The 18,355-nt window shown below is 49.1% G+C and overlaps 4 protein-coding genes across 4 annotated transcripts; 2 read left to right on the top strand and 2 right to left on the bottom strand.

The window, feature by feature from the left end:
- Positions 1–2,284: 2,284 nt before the first annotated feature.
- Positions 2,285–3,523, bottom strand: J4E84_001377 (uncharacterized protein; the record flags this gene model as incomplete). The annotated part of the gene is made up of 1 exon (XM_049384009.1): positions 2,285–3,523. The coding sequence occupies one exon, from the start codon at positions 3,521–3,523 to the stop codon at positions 2,285–2,287; it is 1,239 nt and encodes a 412-aa protein (XP_049249527.1).
- A 611-nt stretch (positions 3,524–4,134) lies between these two features.
- On the top strand, positions 4,135–6,210 carry J4E84_001376 (uncharacterized protein; the record flags this gene model as incomplete). The annotated part of the gene is made up of 1 exon (XM_049384008.1): positions 4,135–6,210. One exon carries the CDS (start codon positions 4,135–4,137, stop codon positions 6,208–6,210), a length of 2,076 nt encoding a protein of 691 aa, XP_049249526.1.
- Positions 6,211–7,333: 1,123 nt separating this feature from the next.
- Positions 7,334–8,860, top strand: J4E84_001375 (uncharacterized protein; the record flags this gene model as incomplete). The annotated part of the gene is made up of 1 exon (XM_049384007.1): positions 7,334–8,860. The coding sequence occupies one exon, from the start codon at positions 7,334–7,336 to the stop codon at positions 8,858–8,860; it is 1,527 nt and encodes a 508-aa protein (XP_049249525.1).
- A 6,418-nt stretch (positions 8,861–15,278) lies between these two features.
- J4E84_001374 (uncharacterized protein) lies at positions 15,279–17,604 on the bottom strand (the record flags this gene model as incomplete). The annotated part of the gene is made up of 5 exons (XM_049384006.1): positions 15,279–15,587; positions 15,641–15,770; positions 15,820–16,025; positions 16,077–16,429; positions 16,482–17,604. 5 exons carry the CDS (start codon positions 17,602–17,604, stop codon positions 15,279–15,281), a joined length of 2,121 nt encoding a protein of 706 aa, XP_049249524.1.
- Positions 17,605–18,355: the final 751 nt, after the last annotated feature.

Below are 18,355 nucleotides of genomic sequence, written 5' to 3'. Positions count from 1 at the left end.
AAAATAGTAATAACTAGAGCTTTAATAGAAGCTTTAATAAAAGCTAAAATAGAATTTTTAATAGAAGTGTAGGTAAAGTAGCTCTTTAGACGTTTAGAGACACTTCTTAGAGCGCTTAAAATATTAAGTATTATATTATAGATAATATTCTACGTAATAGCTACTAGAATAGCCTTTAAAATAGCTACTATAATAGCTTTTTTTTTAATATAATTAGAGTAACTTATAAAGACTTTAGTAATAGTAACGTAGTAATAAAAGTAATTAATTAATAATAAAGTAGCTTATAAGCTTTAGTAAAGTAGTAAAGTAATATAACTAGTAATAAGATTAGTTTAATATTAACTTATAATTATTTATAAGACTTATAAGATAGTAATTTAGTATACGTATTAGCGTAGCTTTTAGCGTTAGATTTAAATTACTATTAGCTTTTTAATATATATTTAGAGTTTTAAAAGTTATAGAAATATAAAAAATAAAAAAAGCACGCTTTTACTAAACTATTAGTATACGCGTTCTAACTATAAAGCTTTAAAATATATTACTTTATTAGTTATAAGCTAATAAGCGTATATAATTAGATTATAATTCTCTTATAAAGTTCTCTTATAAAGTATTTAGTATTATAATTCTTTTATAGAGTATTTAGTATTAGAATAGCTACTTTATAAGCTTAAAAGATTTAGAAGCTTTAACTACTTTAAAGGTAGTAGCGCTAAAGCTCTAAGCCTTAGCTTACTTAACGCTATACTTCTAAGAGTAAGTAAAAGATTTAGTTATACGTTCTTTAGAGTACTAGTAATAGTTCTTACCTCTTTAGAATTAGTAGCTCTTTAAGCTATAAGTATTACTACTTAAGATTTAGATTTCTACTTAATAATAGTATATATATATTATATAAGTAATAATAATACTAAAGTAGTTACTTTATATACTTTACTTTTAACTTATATAGTTACTATATATATAAAGTTATACTTTAAAATTATTACTTTTATTTTATAGTATACTTAATAACTTATTATAATAAGTAACTTATAACTTTTAAAATTTATATATACTTATATAATTAAGTTCTTTTAAAAAAAGAAGTATTATTAATATAAGAGCTTAGAGGTAATTCTAAGTAATAACTTATTACTATCTTATACTATGTAATATAATTAAGTAAGAGTAAAATAATAATTATATTTAGTTACTTTAAATCTTTTTCTAATTATTTAGAATTGCTAAAATTATCTAATTATAAAGTTAAATTAACTATAAACTGTAAGCATGTAAGTTACCTTAATTAAAGAATGTAGGCAGTTGGCTCTTTAAACGACCTTAGCATGCCACTGTTATGTTCACGTTGAAAGGCAAAATCTCCCATACACGAACCGCGTGAGGCATAGACTAACTACATAAATCGATATTCTAGGTGTGGTATCAGAAAATCAACGAATTAAAGTAGCGAGACACGCCGCTACGAGAGACAATCAGGGATGTGAACCTTGGAACATAACCCAACCGCCATTCTAGAATCTGAGCCAACATCCCCGTGATGTTCAAGCATGTGGCCATTGCTACGTACTAATAACTCCCCATTTCAAGAAACCCCCCGTTCTGTTCTGTCCGATTGAGAATCCTCCTCGTCTTCTACGGAAGGCTGTTCGTAGCGTGCTTGATGCGCAGTCGTTGAAGTATTCCCCTGCTCTGATATCAAGTTGCGCACTTGCTCTGATATCAAATTCTTCAATTGCTCCAACGTAGGGTATCCAGGCCGTTCGGATCGGCTGAGATCCGAGATTCTCCTAATGACCTCGTCGGACTGTGCGGGTGTTAGATGCCATATGAAAGTGGCGCGAGCGTGATTGAAACATGGCCAATCGCTTGCTAATGTGGCTTCTGTCAGGCTTGTGAGTATGTTTAGAGCTAGTGTGATGTCAGAGTTTCTGAGAGATGGGTCTGGTTGGCGATGGGTTGTCATTGTACGCTCTGCAATGGGGTGGACGGGTGTGAGAGTGATCATGTTAGTCGCTTTTTGAACTCTCAGGGATAGGATAGGTTTGCTGTAGCCATCGTGTCACATGCTCGATTCGATGGAAACATGGAGAATCTAAGTCGTCCCCAATCAAAGGGTGTAGACGCCTGACTGTTGTATGAGAGCACTGTGGTAGCAGTTGTATGATGATATGAAATATTCAACGGATTTCCATGCCTCTATGTGACCAACAGCAATTAAAATCTGAATATTGTAGATTACCCAAACGCCATCCTACCATCTGAGCCAACACACTCATCAATAATCATACCCCCACCCACTCTGCCCTACAATCCCCACTCCCTCCCCGTTGCTCAACGCCCTCGCAACCTGGAAGCCCTGCGTGAGGACATCCACGGCATTATCCACACCAACATGTCCACTCCTAAACGTGCCAGGCACAGGCGGATCCTCACTCCTCTGCATAACTGCCCGCATCATCTCCTCGCTCGCCTCGCCTTCATATCTCTCCAACACCAGTCTCCTAATCGCCACATGCCACTCACCCATCCACTCCTCCTCACTCACAGTCGTATACTCCTTCCTGCCCATAGTATTCGTTCGCGAAAACGGCCATTCAGCTCTAACAACGCTCCAGCGCCGTGTCGCAAAGAACAAGATCGGCCAACTGAATATCCACAGGAAGGTCAAGTAGAAGATCCATCGCACCCATGTCTTCAGCCTCCAAGCATTCACACGGTGGCTCGTGTAGAAATCGACGTTTGCGTCTTCGACGGGGAAGGTTATGGAGATGTTGCCGCGGTAGTTTGTGGATCGGATTATGCCTTCGATGCGGCTGCGCAGGTATGCTTCATCCAGACCCGTGACGTCGCGTCGCACACGGAAGATACGAAGTGCGCGTGGGGAGGCACAGTATCTATGGCACCATTCCGTCAAGCCTGGTTTCTGAGTCCCGCCCACTTCAATATCTTGTTTCGCGCCTGGTGCCCTGCACTTGAGAATCGTGCCGCGGTGCGTTTTCTCGCTGTTCTCAGCTGTCGTGAGGGACATGGTGCCGAAGTTGTTGGCAATGTAGTGCGCGTGGATGTATTTGGACAGGTTTATGACGAGACGGAAGTCGGTTATGGTGCGCGACTTGGTCTCGTTATTCTTCTTGGTGGTTTCGCGGTGCGTGCCCATTATGTAGATGAGGGGTGTTGGGGCGGCTTCGGCAAGGAGGCGGATGGAGTTTTCGAGGGCGGCGGGGTCGTTGTCGTAGAGCGGGTCTTGGACGTTTATCGTGGTATTTACGACGGGGTTTCCGTTCTTGAAAGAGGGTTTGGCGTGGTTTGTTGATGTGGTTGGGGGCGCGATGTGATGGATGGGGATCGAGGATGCGGGTACATTGCTGGTACCTGCTTCACTGTCGGTGTAGGAAGGCGGGAGGCCGGAGATCTCGGGCGCATCGTCGTAGGTGTAGTCACCGGGGGTGGTGTGTAGGGAGACGGCGTCTGGGTCGTCGCGATAGCTGGGTGGGGGGTCGGAAGGTCTGCCCATCGTGTATGTTCTCGAGCGTGCGAAGAAATGTCAAGAGAAAATAAGTAGAGAGTAACGAGATAGAGATCGCGATTAAGATGGAGAAGGAAAGACGATACTTGGGTGTGGATGAGGCGTTCAAGGGGCCGGTGAGGCGGAGCAGGAGTCTCAGCCCTCTCCAGGCAGCCACTCACCCATTGGTCTATGCGGAACACTATGCACGCTTTGGATGTTGTCTGCTGCATGTTAATGTTGGTATATCGATAGCACCATTCCATGCGCCGATTCATTAGTTTCACGACAATGTGCATCTAGTATACTCGCTGTATACATTGAGTAGTGATAGTCGTGACAGGCGACGCGGGGAAGTCGCGCGGTGACGCTAAATTTAAGCTTAACTCCGAAGCCAAAAATTTGGAGCTCGACGCGACAGAACCGTGGATGCGCCGTGACTCTTTACTCAAGCCACAACTATCGCCGGATTTAGATCGACCTCCACACTCACCTCCAATCTGGCCTCCATTCTAATCTGGACACGCTGCTCACGCGCCTTCCGAGTCCCTCCACGCCTTTCCCGCAGAGCATGGGCAACCAGTAGCTCTTTCCCACGCGCATTCCACACCTCCCTCGTCATGGCTTCCTCCGACGTCCCCATGACCGACACAACTGTGCAGACTATTGATGCGACGCCGCAAGCCGACCAACATATCAGCCACGACGGCAAAGAATACACCACCATCAAGGAGGGCCTCGCGCATATTCTCGTCCCCCATGACATCCCCACGTCCACCGATCCAAGGCTATCCAAAGAGGAACATGCAAAGCAACAAGTCTTCTACAATCCCATCCAGCAGTTTAATCGCGATTTGACTGTACTTGCGATCAAGACGTTCGGCCTGGACTCAATACAACGGAAACTGAAGAAGCACGAGCAATTCAAACAGAAGAGGGAACGCACGCGACAGCGGATACAAGCGGAACGGGCGGCGGGAGATACTACGAATCGTGGGAATGGTGAGACTGAGGCTCCTACCACAGATGAAAGTCTGTCTAAAAAGAGGAAGCTTGTAGAGGCTAATGGTGAAGAAGGTGCGGTCCACCCAAAGAGGCAGAAGACATTAGATAAATACGGTGCCGCCGAGCAAGAAGAAGAGGGTGGAGATGATCAGGACGATGCTACTGGTGCGAATGGAGGACGGACACCCTGGAGACCATCCTTCAAGATCCTCGATGCCCTATCCGCGACCGGTCTCCGTGCCCTACGATTCGCGAAAGAGGTCCCATTTGCAACCGCCGTTACAGCGAACGACATGTCACAGAATGCTGTCGACTCCATAAAGCTCAACGTGAAGCACAACAAACTCGAGGAGACCGTAACAGCAAAGACTGGTAATGCCATAGCCTACATGTACAGCTATTGCGACAAGAAAGGTTACGATGTCATTGACCTTGACCCATACGGCACTGCCGCTCCCTTCATCGACGCGGCCATACAAGCCATCAACGACGACGGATTACTCTGTGTAACGTGCACCGACTCCGCCATCTTCGCGTCACACGGCTACCTCGAGAAGACCTACTCGCAGTACGGTGGACTGCCATTCAAGGGCGAGCCCTGCCACGAAGGCGGGTTACGCCTAGTTCTACACGCCATCGCGACTTCGGCCGGTCGGTATGGCATGGCTATCGAGCCCCTACTTTCCCTCTCTATCGACTACTATATACGAGTATTCGTACGAGTGCGCAAAGCGCCTACCGACGTCAAGCTCCTCGCCGGCAAAACCATGCTTGTCTACCACTGCGAAAGCGGCTGCGGTGCATGGACTACCCAGTTTCTTGCTCGCAATAAGGTGTTAAAGAACAAGAACGGCGACCCAATGTACAAGCACGGCTTTGCACAAGGGCCCTCCGCGGACCAACACTGCGAGCACTGCGGTCACAAGACCCACCTGTCAGGACCAATGTACGGCGGGCCGCTGCATAATGTCGGTTTTATCGAAAGAGTACTAGCGCAGCTAAACGAAGTTGACAAGCAGACGTACGCGACAACGGACCGTATCGAAGGAATGCTGCACACAGCATTGGAGGAGATCACATTTGGCACCAAGCTGGACAAGTCAAATGGAGGAAAGACTCAAGTGCTAGATCCCCTCATTCCGAAGTCCGATCCTGCAGAGGTAGACCACCATCCCTTCTTTATCATCCCAAGTTCGGTAGCGAAGATAGTTCACTGTTCAGCGCCGCCGTTGGCGGCGATGCGTGGTGCGCTACGACATGCGGGGTTTAGGGTGACGATGAGCCATTGCAAACCTGGCTCCATCAAGACCGACGCATCGTGGAAGGACATCTGGCACATCATGCTCGAATGGGTGCGGCAAAGAGCGCCGCTGAAGAATCTGCCCAAAGCAGGAAGCCCAGGCGCCGCCATTCTTGCAAAGTCCAACGCAACAGGGTACACAAAAACGTCAACTGCCGACATAGCACCTGCCCAAGTACCGGCCGATCCGGCGCCTGAAGCGCAAAGCAATGGAGAAAGCAGCGGCGATGGTTCGGCGACGACCTCCGCAAAAGATCTGCCAGCTTACCTCAACACCAAGTTCGAGGTCAACTTTGACGAGAAGCTCGGCAAGGATCACGACAGGGGCAAATACGTCCGCTACCAGCTTGCGCCCAGGGAGAATTGGGGTCCGATGTCGCGCGCGAAATAATTCTATCATCACAGCGAAATAATACCAGTTCCACTATTGCATCCATCCATCCCAGCTCGCACGTTTAATCGCTCCACAAAACTGCATCGTTCCACAAACTGCATGCGCGCTGTTTGGTGCGTTGTTTTCCCGCAGCCTCTCCAATAATCATCTCGCGTGGCACCCATGATGTTCGCCGTTCGTCAAACATCGGCGCGCGTTGCGCAGATCCAACGTCATCGTCCGATGTGCTTAGGTAAGGGGTAGACATGCAAGCTGCATCGGTAATGCGCCCATCTTCCTTGTCCATATTATCGCAGATGCACGTTTTTTTTTTTGTCGGCCAGAGCTTTTTCCAGCATCTACGATCCACACGCTGCAGCATGCATGGAGCGCGCTCACATGGCCGCTATCGGTAAGCGGCCAAGCGGAGATGGGCCTGCTTCTGTACCTGCAGAATTCTGAAGTTTACCCGAGCCTGGGGTCACCGTGCGAGTGCGATTTGAATTGCTGGGTTGGCCGCTCCGCGGGGGCGAGTATCTGGATGTACCGGTCGAGATTTCTCAGCAACAAATGTAGACCAGGTGTATGCTTAAGCGTTGAGCTACTCCCAAAGAGCACTGGCGACATCGCCGAAGCCTTGGAAGGAACCCGGTTTTGTTAATTATCGTTGTTGATCTCTTGCGGGGCGGGAGCACTAGCGGCTCAAAACTTAAACGCTCCACCATGTCATCACGTCGTCACGTTGTCTGCACGCGGCAAATCGTGGAAAACACGCCCCCTGCACGCACGCGTTCGCGCAGCGCCCAGGTTTCCCAGCAGGCATTGAGGAGCACAGAGCAGGCAAGATGCAGCAGTGCATCTTCTGATTTGTCCGAAATGTCTTCCCGATGCCAATCCCGAGATTCCCATGTCATGGCCGACTTTTCGATATTCGCGGCTTGCACTACCGCATCCGTTCAGTCATGAAATCATAGGTGTTAAACCTTTTTCGGCGGCGACGCTTGTGGTCATCGATGTGAAATCAGTAGGAAGTAGCGTTGACGCGATGCGGTCACTGATGCGCGATGCGTGTATATAATCATTACAGACGCCGTCCATTGTCCCAGCCGCACAACACCTCGACCCGACAATCGACTTCAAGATGTTGACCAAGAGTTTCTTCACCACTTCGGTACTCGCAGCTTTTGCTGCTGCCGCTCCTGCGCCCCAGGACGGCTACAGCGCTGCTAAGCCGACTGAAGACGTCCCAGGCTACACCAACGCGGATGCCAGCTTCTCCGTTACCTTCACGCCAGCTGCCACCCCCGCTTCGGTTTTCGGTCCTGACTCTCAGGTTGCTGCCATCCCCACCGCACCTGGCTCAGCTCCTCCCCGAAGGAGTTCAGATGTCACTGGCGCAACCAGCCATGGCCCATACGATGGCACTCCCACCACCACTGGAGCTGCCAAGGCGCCTACTACTATCGGCACCGCCATCGCACCCATGCCCCCAAACCCCACCGCTACCTACTACAACACCAATGGCAAGCCCCAGAACCCCATGCCCATTCCCTATACGCCCGCTGGTGGTCTCGGTACCAACGGCAGTGAGCCCCGCTACATGGTGAACAGCGACTTCGACTACGAGTCTATCACCCTGGGTCTTTACCAGGAATGGATCGAACTCGACCTGTTCAACAACGGTCTCGCCATCTTCTCCGCAGAGGATTTCCTCGACGCTGGTCTGACTGCTGAGGACCGCGCCTACATTGCCTTCATGGCCCAGCAAGAGAGTGGCCACGCCACCCTCTTGACCAACATGCTCGGCGAGACTGCTCCTCCCCAGTGCACCTATAACTACCCTTACCGCACCGTCCGAGAGTTCATCGACTTCAACCAGAAGCTCACCCGCTGGGGCGAGTCTGGCGTCTGGGGCTTCCTCGCTCACCTGGACTCCCGCGAGGTTGCCTCCCTCCTCTCCCAGTCCATTGCCACCGAGGCCCGCCAGCAAATGTCTTTCCGCCAAATGCTCGGCCTTGCGCCCCAGCCCGTATGGTTCGAGACCGGTATCCCGCAGTCTTGGGCATGGACCTACCTGGCACCCTACATCAGCTCGTGCCCTGAGAACACAACCCGTCTCGCATGGCAAAACTTCCCCACGTTGCTTATCGACAACCAGGCCAACCCCAACCGCTTCTCGCCCAACGACACCAAGCCCCACGAGGTAGTTGGCGACCGCATCGCTGACCCCTCTGACTCTACCATCCCCGCCGATGAGTCCTGCGTCAACATCAACGGCACCGAGCACCCAGGTTACTCCTGCGGCCCTGCCATCGCGCGCAACCACAGCGAACCCCTGTCCTTCCCCGGCAAGAAGATCAACTTCACCTGGGAGAAGCCCGGTCAGGCTGTCGGCCCCAACAACTCTTACGTCACGGATACCAGTGCCGGCGCCCCCGCGTACGTTGCCTGGGTCAGCCAGCTGAACTTGACATACACGCCCCTTGAGGTCACCGGCGAGAACACTGGTTTCACATACCAGCCCGCTGCTGAAGTCTACGAGGGTGACCCATCCGTCAACGGTACCATGTTCGTTGCGCTGACTGATGCCAACCCGTTCTTGACTCCCTTCAACTTGAGCATGATCAACCCCCACGTTGTTGCTCTTGGTCTGTACCAGGCTGGTTAAGTCTGTGCGACGAGAGATGAGAAGGTGGATGTCATGACGCTACTGTAGCATTGTGGACATGTAAAGTTAGCGGATGAGGCCTATGAGCCATGTAATTAGTTAAGAGGATGAGGATGTTGTATGATAGCTTGTTGATCAATGATTGAGAAAGAAAGTAATGCGTAATGATACCAATTTGTCAGCATCGAAAGATCTTTGAAGATTGCTCATGTGATGTGCGACACTTTACTACATCGATCTCCGCTGACTTCGTTTTTGCGCGCTTGGCAGTGCATATAAAAGCTGAATTGCTCCCCATGTTTCATATCTTTTCATCCTTCAGCCAACCCATAATTGTGTTTTCCAAAATCTCGCGCCCCTCGTCCATGGCCGTCTCTGCCTCCGCTTTCTCCAAAAATCACGGCTGCAACTTTGTATGTGTCAAGATTTTGGCGTCGATCACTGCATGTTTGTCCAAAACATCGAAAAATATCGCCATCAAATCCATGTTTGTCCGAATCCCAAAATCACCGGTATACCTATCCATGAGCGGTGGGCTCGCCTCTCCAAAATCACTATCAAATCGTTCTATGTCTCGGATTTTCCGTATAAAACTTCCACGACGGCGCGCTTCCACTTCTCCTCTTTACTTCTCGCATTCCAACAATGTGAGCCCCCGTTACCAAAAAAAATCCAGATTCCATCAATGTATGGCCGTCGCCGCCGGTTTCTCCTCCGAAAATTTGACGACTAGCCACGCATGTCCAAAACAACAACGTTTCACGCGATGTCTGTCCGAGAAACCAAATCTAACAGCATGTTCGGCGACGAGCTGTGTGCTTGCCTCCCTGAAAAAGCCACCCAAGCGGATTATGTCTCAGAATTCCTAAATAAATCTTCTACGGAAGTGCGCTTCGATTTCTCCTCCTTACTTCTCTCACTCCAACAATGTGAGCCCAAAATTCCAAAACATACACGGCCAAGAGCAATGTCTGTCCCTACCTTCTCCACTATTCCTCAAACTGCAGTAACTGTCGCGTTGCTGTATCACCAAAAGATGTAGCTAACTTGCGCATGTCTGTCCCAAACCCAAAATCGATATATCGGACGTTGATGAGAGCTGTGCGTTCGCCCTTTCTAAACTTCTAAACGTATTCTCTAGTGTCACATGGTCTCTTGGCCTATTGTATAAAATACCTACTACGCTGCACCTTTCCACGTATTCTCCAACACCCCAAAACAACCAGTCGGTTTTCTCGAAAAAGCGAGCTGAAACCTTGATGTTAGCGTCTGGCTTTTCGCCTTCTCTTCCATCAAAAGTTCTTGCGCATTACGATATGTGCAAATTAAAATCCCCAGAGACCTTCAAATGTGTGTCCGACAGAAAACAGTTCATACACTTCCTGATGGGAGTCGTGCGCTCGTCTTCCTCGAAAAAGCCACCATTATCTCACATGGTGCTTCTCTTTCTGTGTATCTTAAACAATTACCGCATTTCTTCCTTCTGCTCCAAAATTCGAGATGCTCCCAAACATAACTCCTAGTTCTCCAAAGTCAAAAGAGGCTGAAGCGATGTGCGGTTTGCTCCCCTCTCGTGTCAACGAGATCGTACTCGTTCATTAGGCCGCCATGTCTCACAAAAAATGATCACTACGCTCCTCTATTCCACTCTAAAATATCTTTGCTACCAGCAATGATTCCTGGGGTTCCTAAAAAGTCAAAAATCGAAGCAATGGCCGTTTTGCTCTCTCCCTGTGTTGTTAAAGCTATACCTGGTTCTCCGTGGCGTTTCACACAACGTTTTTGCTATTTCCCTCTTTTCTACTCCAAAATAAACAGGGATCTCGTTTATGGGTCCTGGGATTTTAGAAGAGCACTAAAATGAGAATGTGTGTGCTCTTCTCTCCTCTTGTGTTGACGGAAGTCCTATAAAAGCGATTGCGCGATGTCACCAAACTGCGCTTCGGTCATACAAATGTCCTGGCGTCCAGAACCAAAGCATTACCTATCAATACGCATGAGATCTGTGTGTTTCGCAATCCAAGAAGCTTCTTAAGGCACTGCTCTGCATCTGACATTGCATATAAAGTGTCCACGGAGTCGTCCTTCTTTCTTCCCTCTTACCTACACGTACTTCAAAACTCGGGAGGTGACCTCCAAAAGAAAACAAGCAGCCTTCGAATGGCCGTTCCTGCTCCTCTCTCCTGTTGCATCGACTCTGCACAGAGGCGACATTACCATGCTGCCGAAATCGGCATAGATCCAAGCCATGTTCTGCAGACTCCAGAACACCCCCAAGACCTTGATTATGAGAGCTTTGCGGTTCGCCTGTTTCCAATCTTCTCAGAAACTAACTCTTGGCGCATGGCGTTCCATATAAAATGCCAGCGAAACTGTCTTTCTTTCTCTTTCCATACATTCACGTACTTCAAAACGTGCGTGGTAAATTGAAAAGATGAAGGCCAGAGCAGCATGTTCGCTTTTCTCTCTCTTCTGCTACTACTACTGCGTCTATTCCAGCCCGTTCTGACCTCAATATTTGAGTATGTAGGCTTTCAACACACCAAGAATGATAAAGAACTGGACCATGTTCTGCAAAGTCCAAAAAGAGAAATCAAGCTGTGTATGAGAGTCGCGCTTCGCCTTGCTCAAAGGTCTTTAGCAAGTGTTCCTCGGTTTGCGGAGTTGCTTATAAAACATCTACTATACTTCTCTCAAACTTCTACTTCTATACCTCACACTTCGAAACATAGATGGTAAAGTCTAAGCTGATTGAAAATGGGCTGATGGCTGTTTCGGCTCCTCTCGTTTGTTGATTAAGAAGACACGATCTTGCGCTGCATTACTAAATTCACGTCCGCCATCATACATGTTCTTCTGAGTCCAAAAGACCTCTACAATCTACTCATGAGAGCTGCGCGTTTGCCATTCTCGAATATTCTCAGAAGTTATTGCACTGCTTCTGGCGTTTCTTGGAATATACCCGCGACACCATCTCTTTACCTCTACTTCTATTTTGAAGCTCGCATACTTCAAAAGTTGCGAACTGGATTCCAAAGAAGCTGGTGGCAAATGCATGACCATTTGCGCTCCTCTCGCTCCATTATTCCGACTATACAGTAATGCGCTGTGTCATCGAAAGATCTCGCCATCGCATGCATGGTTCTGCAGAGTCTGAAAAGAAACCAAGGTTATGCACGATGAGAACTGCGTGTTCGCCTTCCCGAATCCCTTCCAAATGTCCGAGCTCAAGATATCATGTCTCCCGCTGAAGTCGACCACGCATTTAAGACCATGTCTGACACCTAAATCGGCAGCGTCGCATTAGCAGGCAAACAGCTTCCCCTCTCCATTTCAATCCTCGCTGTAGCATTGACCACTAGCCCCGCCAACGGACTAGTTCCGCACCTCAAACCCAGTACAAAAGCCTGGCTATGCTGTTCTCCTTATTAGCCAAGTACTCTCTCAAACACAAAACAAAAAGCAGTCGAAAGAGACAAATGCTCGAAAAAACGGAGAAGACAGTAGCGATGGGCGAGAGGAGTTGCAAGAACGTACCACATCCGCCAAAAACGGCGCGGTATGCGTGTGATCCATCGGATACTCCTTATCCACCACCTCCTTTCCCAATAGCTTCTGCGCTTGCGCTGCGTAACTCCCATGCTGAACGAAGTACACATGTGATGCTGGGCCACCTAGTTCGATGGCCGATAGCCTGTGTCGAATGTTAGTCAGACTCGTTCTTTGTTCCTCAAAATCTCAGATGGCGGACATTGATGTGGTCGGCCGGGTGATGTTACATACATATTGTAGTAGGCAAATCTTCCGGGCGTGAAGCTGTAACTACCCGATTCCCACACGTTGGTGGGCAGTTGCGATGCTATGACGATGCCGGAGGCGCCGAGGGAGAGGAAAGTGGATGCTGCGGTTTTGATGTAGGAGGGGAATGTGTGGACGACTTCCGTGGCGTTACTATCGCGCGGGTGAATATGTTAGTCAATGTTGATGGGTGTGGCTGTCGGGTGGCGTACTTGAAAGTCACATCACACGTCTCATCGCCCACACCAGGGCATGACGGACGGCCTTTATCTCCTGTTGAGCTGGTCGAGCCATTCTGAAGCGTGCCGGCGTCATTGATGCCAAACTCGATTATGACCCAGTCGCCGGGTTGGAGGGCTTTGGCTATTCTGTCGAAGCGGCCTTCGCGTGTGAACTATTTTCGCTACGTGTTAGCCAGTTCTGTCCATGATTCCGTGTTGTGAAAGAAGTAGAGAGAGTGGACGTACCGAGCGCGCGGATCGTCCGGCATAAGCGGAGTTGTTCACTTTGGCGTTGGTGCCGAATGAGTACCGGAGATATTGTCCCCAGCCTTCTGTACCGTTGTGCCCTCCATCTGGTGCGGTGGTAGAGTCGCCTGCAATCCAGATGGTTGGTACGGTCGCTCTTGTAGCTGCGCCTGCGTGTCTTTCGGAGATGCTTTGGGGTAGCGCCGAGGCCGCGGTGATGAAGCCCAGAAGATACGGTAACGATGTGTGGAACTTCATACTGGGACGAGATACTCAAAATCACCAAGCGGCTGATTCGATAAGTCTGAGATACTGACTGGCGTCTACTCCACACGATCGCGAGTGTTGCGCCAAGCGCTCAGTACTTATACCGAAGCCATCTCCAACGCCACCGGAAGATATCATCTCCCCAATTTGTCGCAAGGGGTTTAGCAACGCCATCAACAGGCTAGCCTCATCTCCGCAATTCAGACACGTTAGAAGTTGCGGAAATAGATTCAAGGAATGACGCCGACGCGGAGTCCCCGCATCGTCCAGGGTTAACCCGCACTCGGTTATCGGGGTAGCAATTACCGAACAGCCCGAATCTTCCGTCGCTCGAAAGGATAGAATAAGAACGCGATGCGCGAAATGAAGACGCGTGGTGTTGATGCATCTGCGATGCAAAAGATGCGCAAGGCGTGACGCGAAGACGAGGTATCTGACGTCACCAGTATATGCCGGCAAACGAGGGTGCGGAAAGTACGGGCGCTGGTGCTGGTATAAGAGCAGATCTTCTCACGCCGAGTGTCCTATCTACTAACTTCACTTTGCGCTATCCTGCATACCAAAAACGTCGATTGAGCAGGACGGTGAGTGGTGGTCTCCCTTCGCCGTTTATGCCACCGAAAGCCACACTCAAACTGGCCATGTCTTCCTGTCTCTTCATCTTTTCGAGTTCCGCTTGCAAGATCTGACATGCCAGCTGCATTTATACAAAAAGCGATTGGACATCGACAAATGTTTCTGCAAGACTGTCGCCTTTCGACTACAAAAGCTTCTGCTGTCTGATCAACATCTTCCTTAAGACACCTACAGATCTTTATTGTTTCCTAAATACAGCGAATTAAAAGCCATGTGGCTTCCTGCCTGTCAGCATCTCTAGACATACCAATTATCGAAAAGGGCCGCGAAACAGGTCATGGTCTTGGATTTGGCAATTGAAAAGGTCCGAGCTGCTTCTTCATGGCGACAGGCTCGTTCGACTTGCCGTGGTACCTTCTAGCGTTCGTGGGCTGACGTTCGATATAAAACGCTACCTTTTCTCTCCTCTATCTTCTTCCATCAAAATTGCGCTTTTGCTGTTCTTCAAAATACAAAGCCAGGCACCCATGTCTTTCCGCCACTTGTGGCTTGCACTACACAGTTCGAAAAAGACCGCACCACACCCAAATGACTTTGCAGCAGTCAAGAAACAACTACCCTAACTTTACATGCGGAATAAACTTTCAGATGTTTCAAAAGGATATACTCATTAGTGCATGATACAGATGCGCAGTGTAAAAACTTCTAGTCGTTCGGCTTTTGCTTCTTCTTCACAACTTCAGTCGACCAGTTCCATAAAATTTCCAAAGCTTAAACACCATCATCGCATGTTCGGGTCCATACTATCCTCGGGCACTTCAAATTCTATCATCGCAAGTCTATGCCCGCCCGACATCCTGAAAGATGCATGCTCTGTCGCCATGTGAGAAGTGCGCTTAGCCTCTTTTGCTGTAATAATACTTGCCGCTTCCCTTCTCACTCCTTCAGGTCATGGATCACGGAGCTTTGAGGCGATTATACCAAAATATTCTTCAGAAAAACGGATGTCTCTGAGAGGTGCGTCGATGCCTTTTCTAGTACTCAATGCCAAAAAGTCAGTTCGAAGATCTGATGTGTTTCTTCTTTGCAAAAGTTGGTATTCACACAACCATGTCACCAAGTTACGAATCAGAACCAGTATATGAGAGAAGAGCCCGTGTGTACCCGATAGAGCTGCGGGCAGTGATAGCATATCCTGATGAAGCATCGTTTCTAAGTATGCATGCAGAAGCGCAGCCCAATTCCAAAACGCCTCGTTCGCCATCCGAACCAACCCCTCGTGTGCGCCATCCTCTAGTCTCCATCATCACCTAAGTACAAGTAACATCGCCAAGCCCTGACATCTCCCTCACAGCCTTCTCAACCTCACCCGGCTCCATGGCAGTCATAAACGTAGCCGTGAAAGAATCGCCACCAGTATAGCCGAACGCCCAATCACCGAACTTCTCCTTGAGCGACGCTTCGTCACCCCATCCAGATCCTGTGATCTTGAACTCCCCAGCTCCTATGCCCTTTCCGCGAATTTCGCATCCCGCTGTGTTTGGGGTTGGGGCCGGTGCTTCTGGTGTTTGTTCGGGTTCGGTTTCTGGGGCGGGACGGTTGTGGAAGTTGCAGATCTCCTGGAGTGTTGTTAGTTCATGGTCTTCGTCGCAATTTGGAGAAGGTGACGAACATTCTTCAGATCTTCATTGACGACTTCGCCACCCTCGATGATCGGGCGGCCTGGGACCGACTTCTCGGGTGTTGGGGCTCGCTTTGTGAAGAGAGAACGCTTGGCTGCCGCATCGGGAAGATCGCACAGTCTGTGGCCGAGTTAGTTCATGATGATTTGAGGCAAGGAAGATATCGTACGTATTCTGCGCCAGATTGTATGGTACTTTGAGGCTCTCCTTGTCGGGCTTTGGCGATGTAGGATATTCATCGCCTTCTTTAAACGGATTGTCGTTCCTGACTTCAGAGTTCTTCAACATGAACTTCTTCATGTCTGCCGGTGCAGTGTCGTCGCCCCAGTTGCTGCTTAGTCCCGGGATACTGAAGAGATATGCAGCGAGTCCGGCCTTCCTTCATTAGCGTCTTGTGCTAGGTTGAAGATATTGCCGAATACTTACTATGGCTGGTGCCGCAGCGGAAGTTCCATCAACTGGCGCAGTGGAGTCATCCTTGTCGTCATGCTTCGCACCAACAACTTGAACTGCGTCGGCGTATACATCGACTTGGCCGCCTTGGCCCTCCATGCCTTGGACTGTGTGTGCGTAATACTTCCCGGTCTGGTCCACGCCACCCACAGTGATCATTTCAAACCTATCGTCGGTGCCATAGGTTTGCGGTATGAGAGAATCCAGAGTGCGATGTTCTCCATCATTACCCGCGGCGATAACAAGCGTGACACCGTCTTTCTTGCATTCCGCGAGTGCATACTCCAATACCGCAATCTTACCAGGATGCTCTTCTTTGTCCCAGCCTGAACTGTTGTTAGTGTGGTCTAGGACCAGGTCGTGGAAGGCAACACTTACCATAAGATAGGTTGATAATGTACCTTGCATTAGGGTCGGGATTCTCAAGCCGTTGTTTCCTAATGTCCTTTCTTGTCCACGCGAAGGCATACTCTAGCGCTGAGTCCGTAACGCCACGTGGTTTAAGATCAGGTCGTTCAGGGTTCAAAGGGTTCTTGGCCCAATTCCTCATCTTCACGACAACAAGGTTTGCTTTCGAAGCCACACCACTGACGTATCCGGCTGCGATGCTCGCAACCATAGTGCCGTGACCAGTGACATCCGTCATATCCTCTGGACCTTGTTGATCTGGCGTGAGCCCAATACCAGCGAATGTGTATCGGTTAGCAACAGTAAAGTCTCGAACCTCGCGCTCCGAAGCATCGAATTCTTGGTGACTCTTACGATAACCACTATCGAGGACGTAGATCGTTTGACCTTTTCCGAGTGAAGGCTCGAACACATAATTCGGTAGCTTTGTGGGGTCGTTTCTCTGGTTCCTGGCTGATAGCAACTGGAGATGAGCTGCACTCTCATCCCTCTGGTTGAGTGCCTGAGCTTTGACATGAAGTGAACTTGGAAGTAGTGAACTCGGATCTTCCTGCGGAGGGATGACGCGCAGCTCGCCATCGTCTTCAGTAATTCGCTCGATGAATCTTATGATAGGATCCTGGCGCACAATAGCGGCCTCAGCGTCAGTAAGATTGAGATATTGACAAGAAACATATTCGAGCTCATCGAAAGCGATTATGTCACCTTCCTTGTCACCAAGCGGCGGCTTCTTGGCCCACTCTTCGTATTGGGCTCTGTTGATGCCGTCAATGGTGCTGAGGAGATAGGCTCTGGGAATATCTTCCTCTCTCTTGACGCGCTTCGTAGTCTCCATGGTCCCTGCTGGAGAGGCGTCATTTGAATCCTGCTGGCATGTATCTCCCTCGTTTCCCTTGTTGTCTGAGGGGGCGCATGATGATTTCACCACGGGGTTGGCCGAATCGATGGGGCTGGTTGATCCAGTTCCCACTTCGTCATTGGTAGCCATCCTGTGACGGAGGGAGACAGCAGGCCCAGTTGTAGCGGCTCCAATAGTGATGTGTGTAAGGAAGACTGCGATTGCTCCCAGAACAACGCGCGAGATGTGAACCATGTCGGAAGCCTTGGCGAAGCGGGGAAGTTCACAGCGAATCGGATAAAGAGGTGCTCAATTGCCGCGAACAACCAATCGAAGAAGCAGTAGTCTGATGGATGCGAAAATCGTAATGTGTACAAAGTGGTATGAGAGTAGTCGTTGCTGAATGTGCATGTATGGTCTCGCTTTTGGAGTCATGCCTTCTTCATATATTCAGACACATGAACAGAAATAGAGCACTCACTTTGACCAGCCCACAATGACAAACGGAATGGATCCATGCCGACGAGAAAACAGTACTGTTCGGATGCCTGACGCCTCCCTCAGGTTTAAAATGGCCAGCTTGTTCTGACGTCGAGGGGCATAAGGCATATTCGAGGTACTTTATCTTTGGATCAGAACAACATACCGGTCCTGCGGCACGGAGGTTTGAATAGACGCTGCATAGGACGACTGAAAGATATCTTTGTGTTGGAAAAAGGTCCGTCTCGATCAACGTGAGTTCTGCTCAAAGGGTCAAAGAGGAGTCCAGCTGTCCGCTAGACGCGCTTCTTTTAGCCAGATTACCCATATTCTCTGAGTTCAATGAGCTGGAGAAGTGACCGCGACAGAATGGCTGCGCAGAGCCTCCAAAGATCTGCGTAGCAACATTGTTGAAACGTACATTCGCCTTGCCGTCGAGTATCAGGTATTTGCGTTCGCTGATGTCAGCGAGGTACGTCGGATCGCGGACCTGAATAGCATCAGCGTCTCGCGAAGGCAGATTATG

The sequence above is a fragment of the Alternaria hordeiaustralica genome (genome assembly GCF_023758085.1).
Source record: "Alternaria hordeiaustralica strain BMP 2776 chromosome Unknown scaffold_1, whole genome shotgun sequence".
Taxonomy (NCBI): domain Eukaryota; kingdom Fungi; phylum Ascomycota; class Dothideomycetes; order Pleosporales; family Pleosporaceae; genus Alternaria; species Alternaria hordeiaustralica.
The sequence above is the reverse complement of the archived record's forward strand: the minus strand, read 5'-3'. Positions and strand labels throughout refer to the sequence as shown.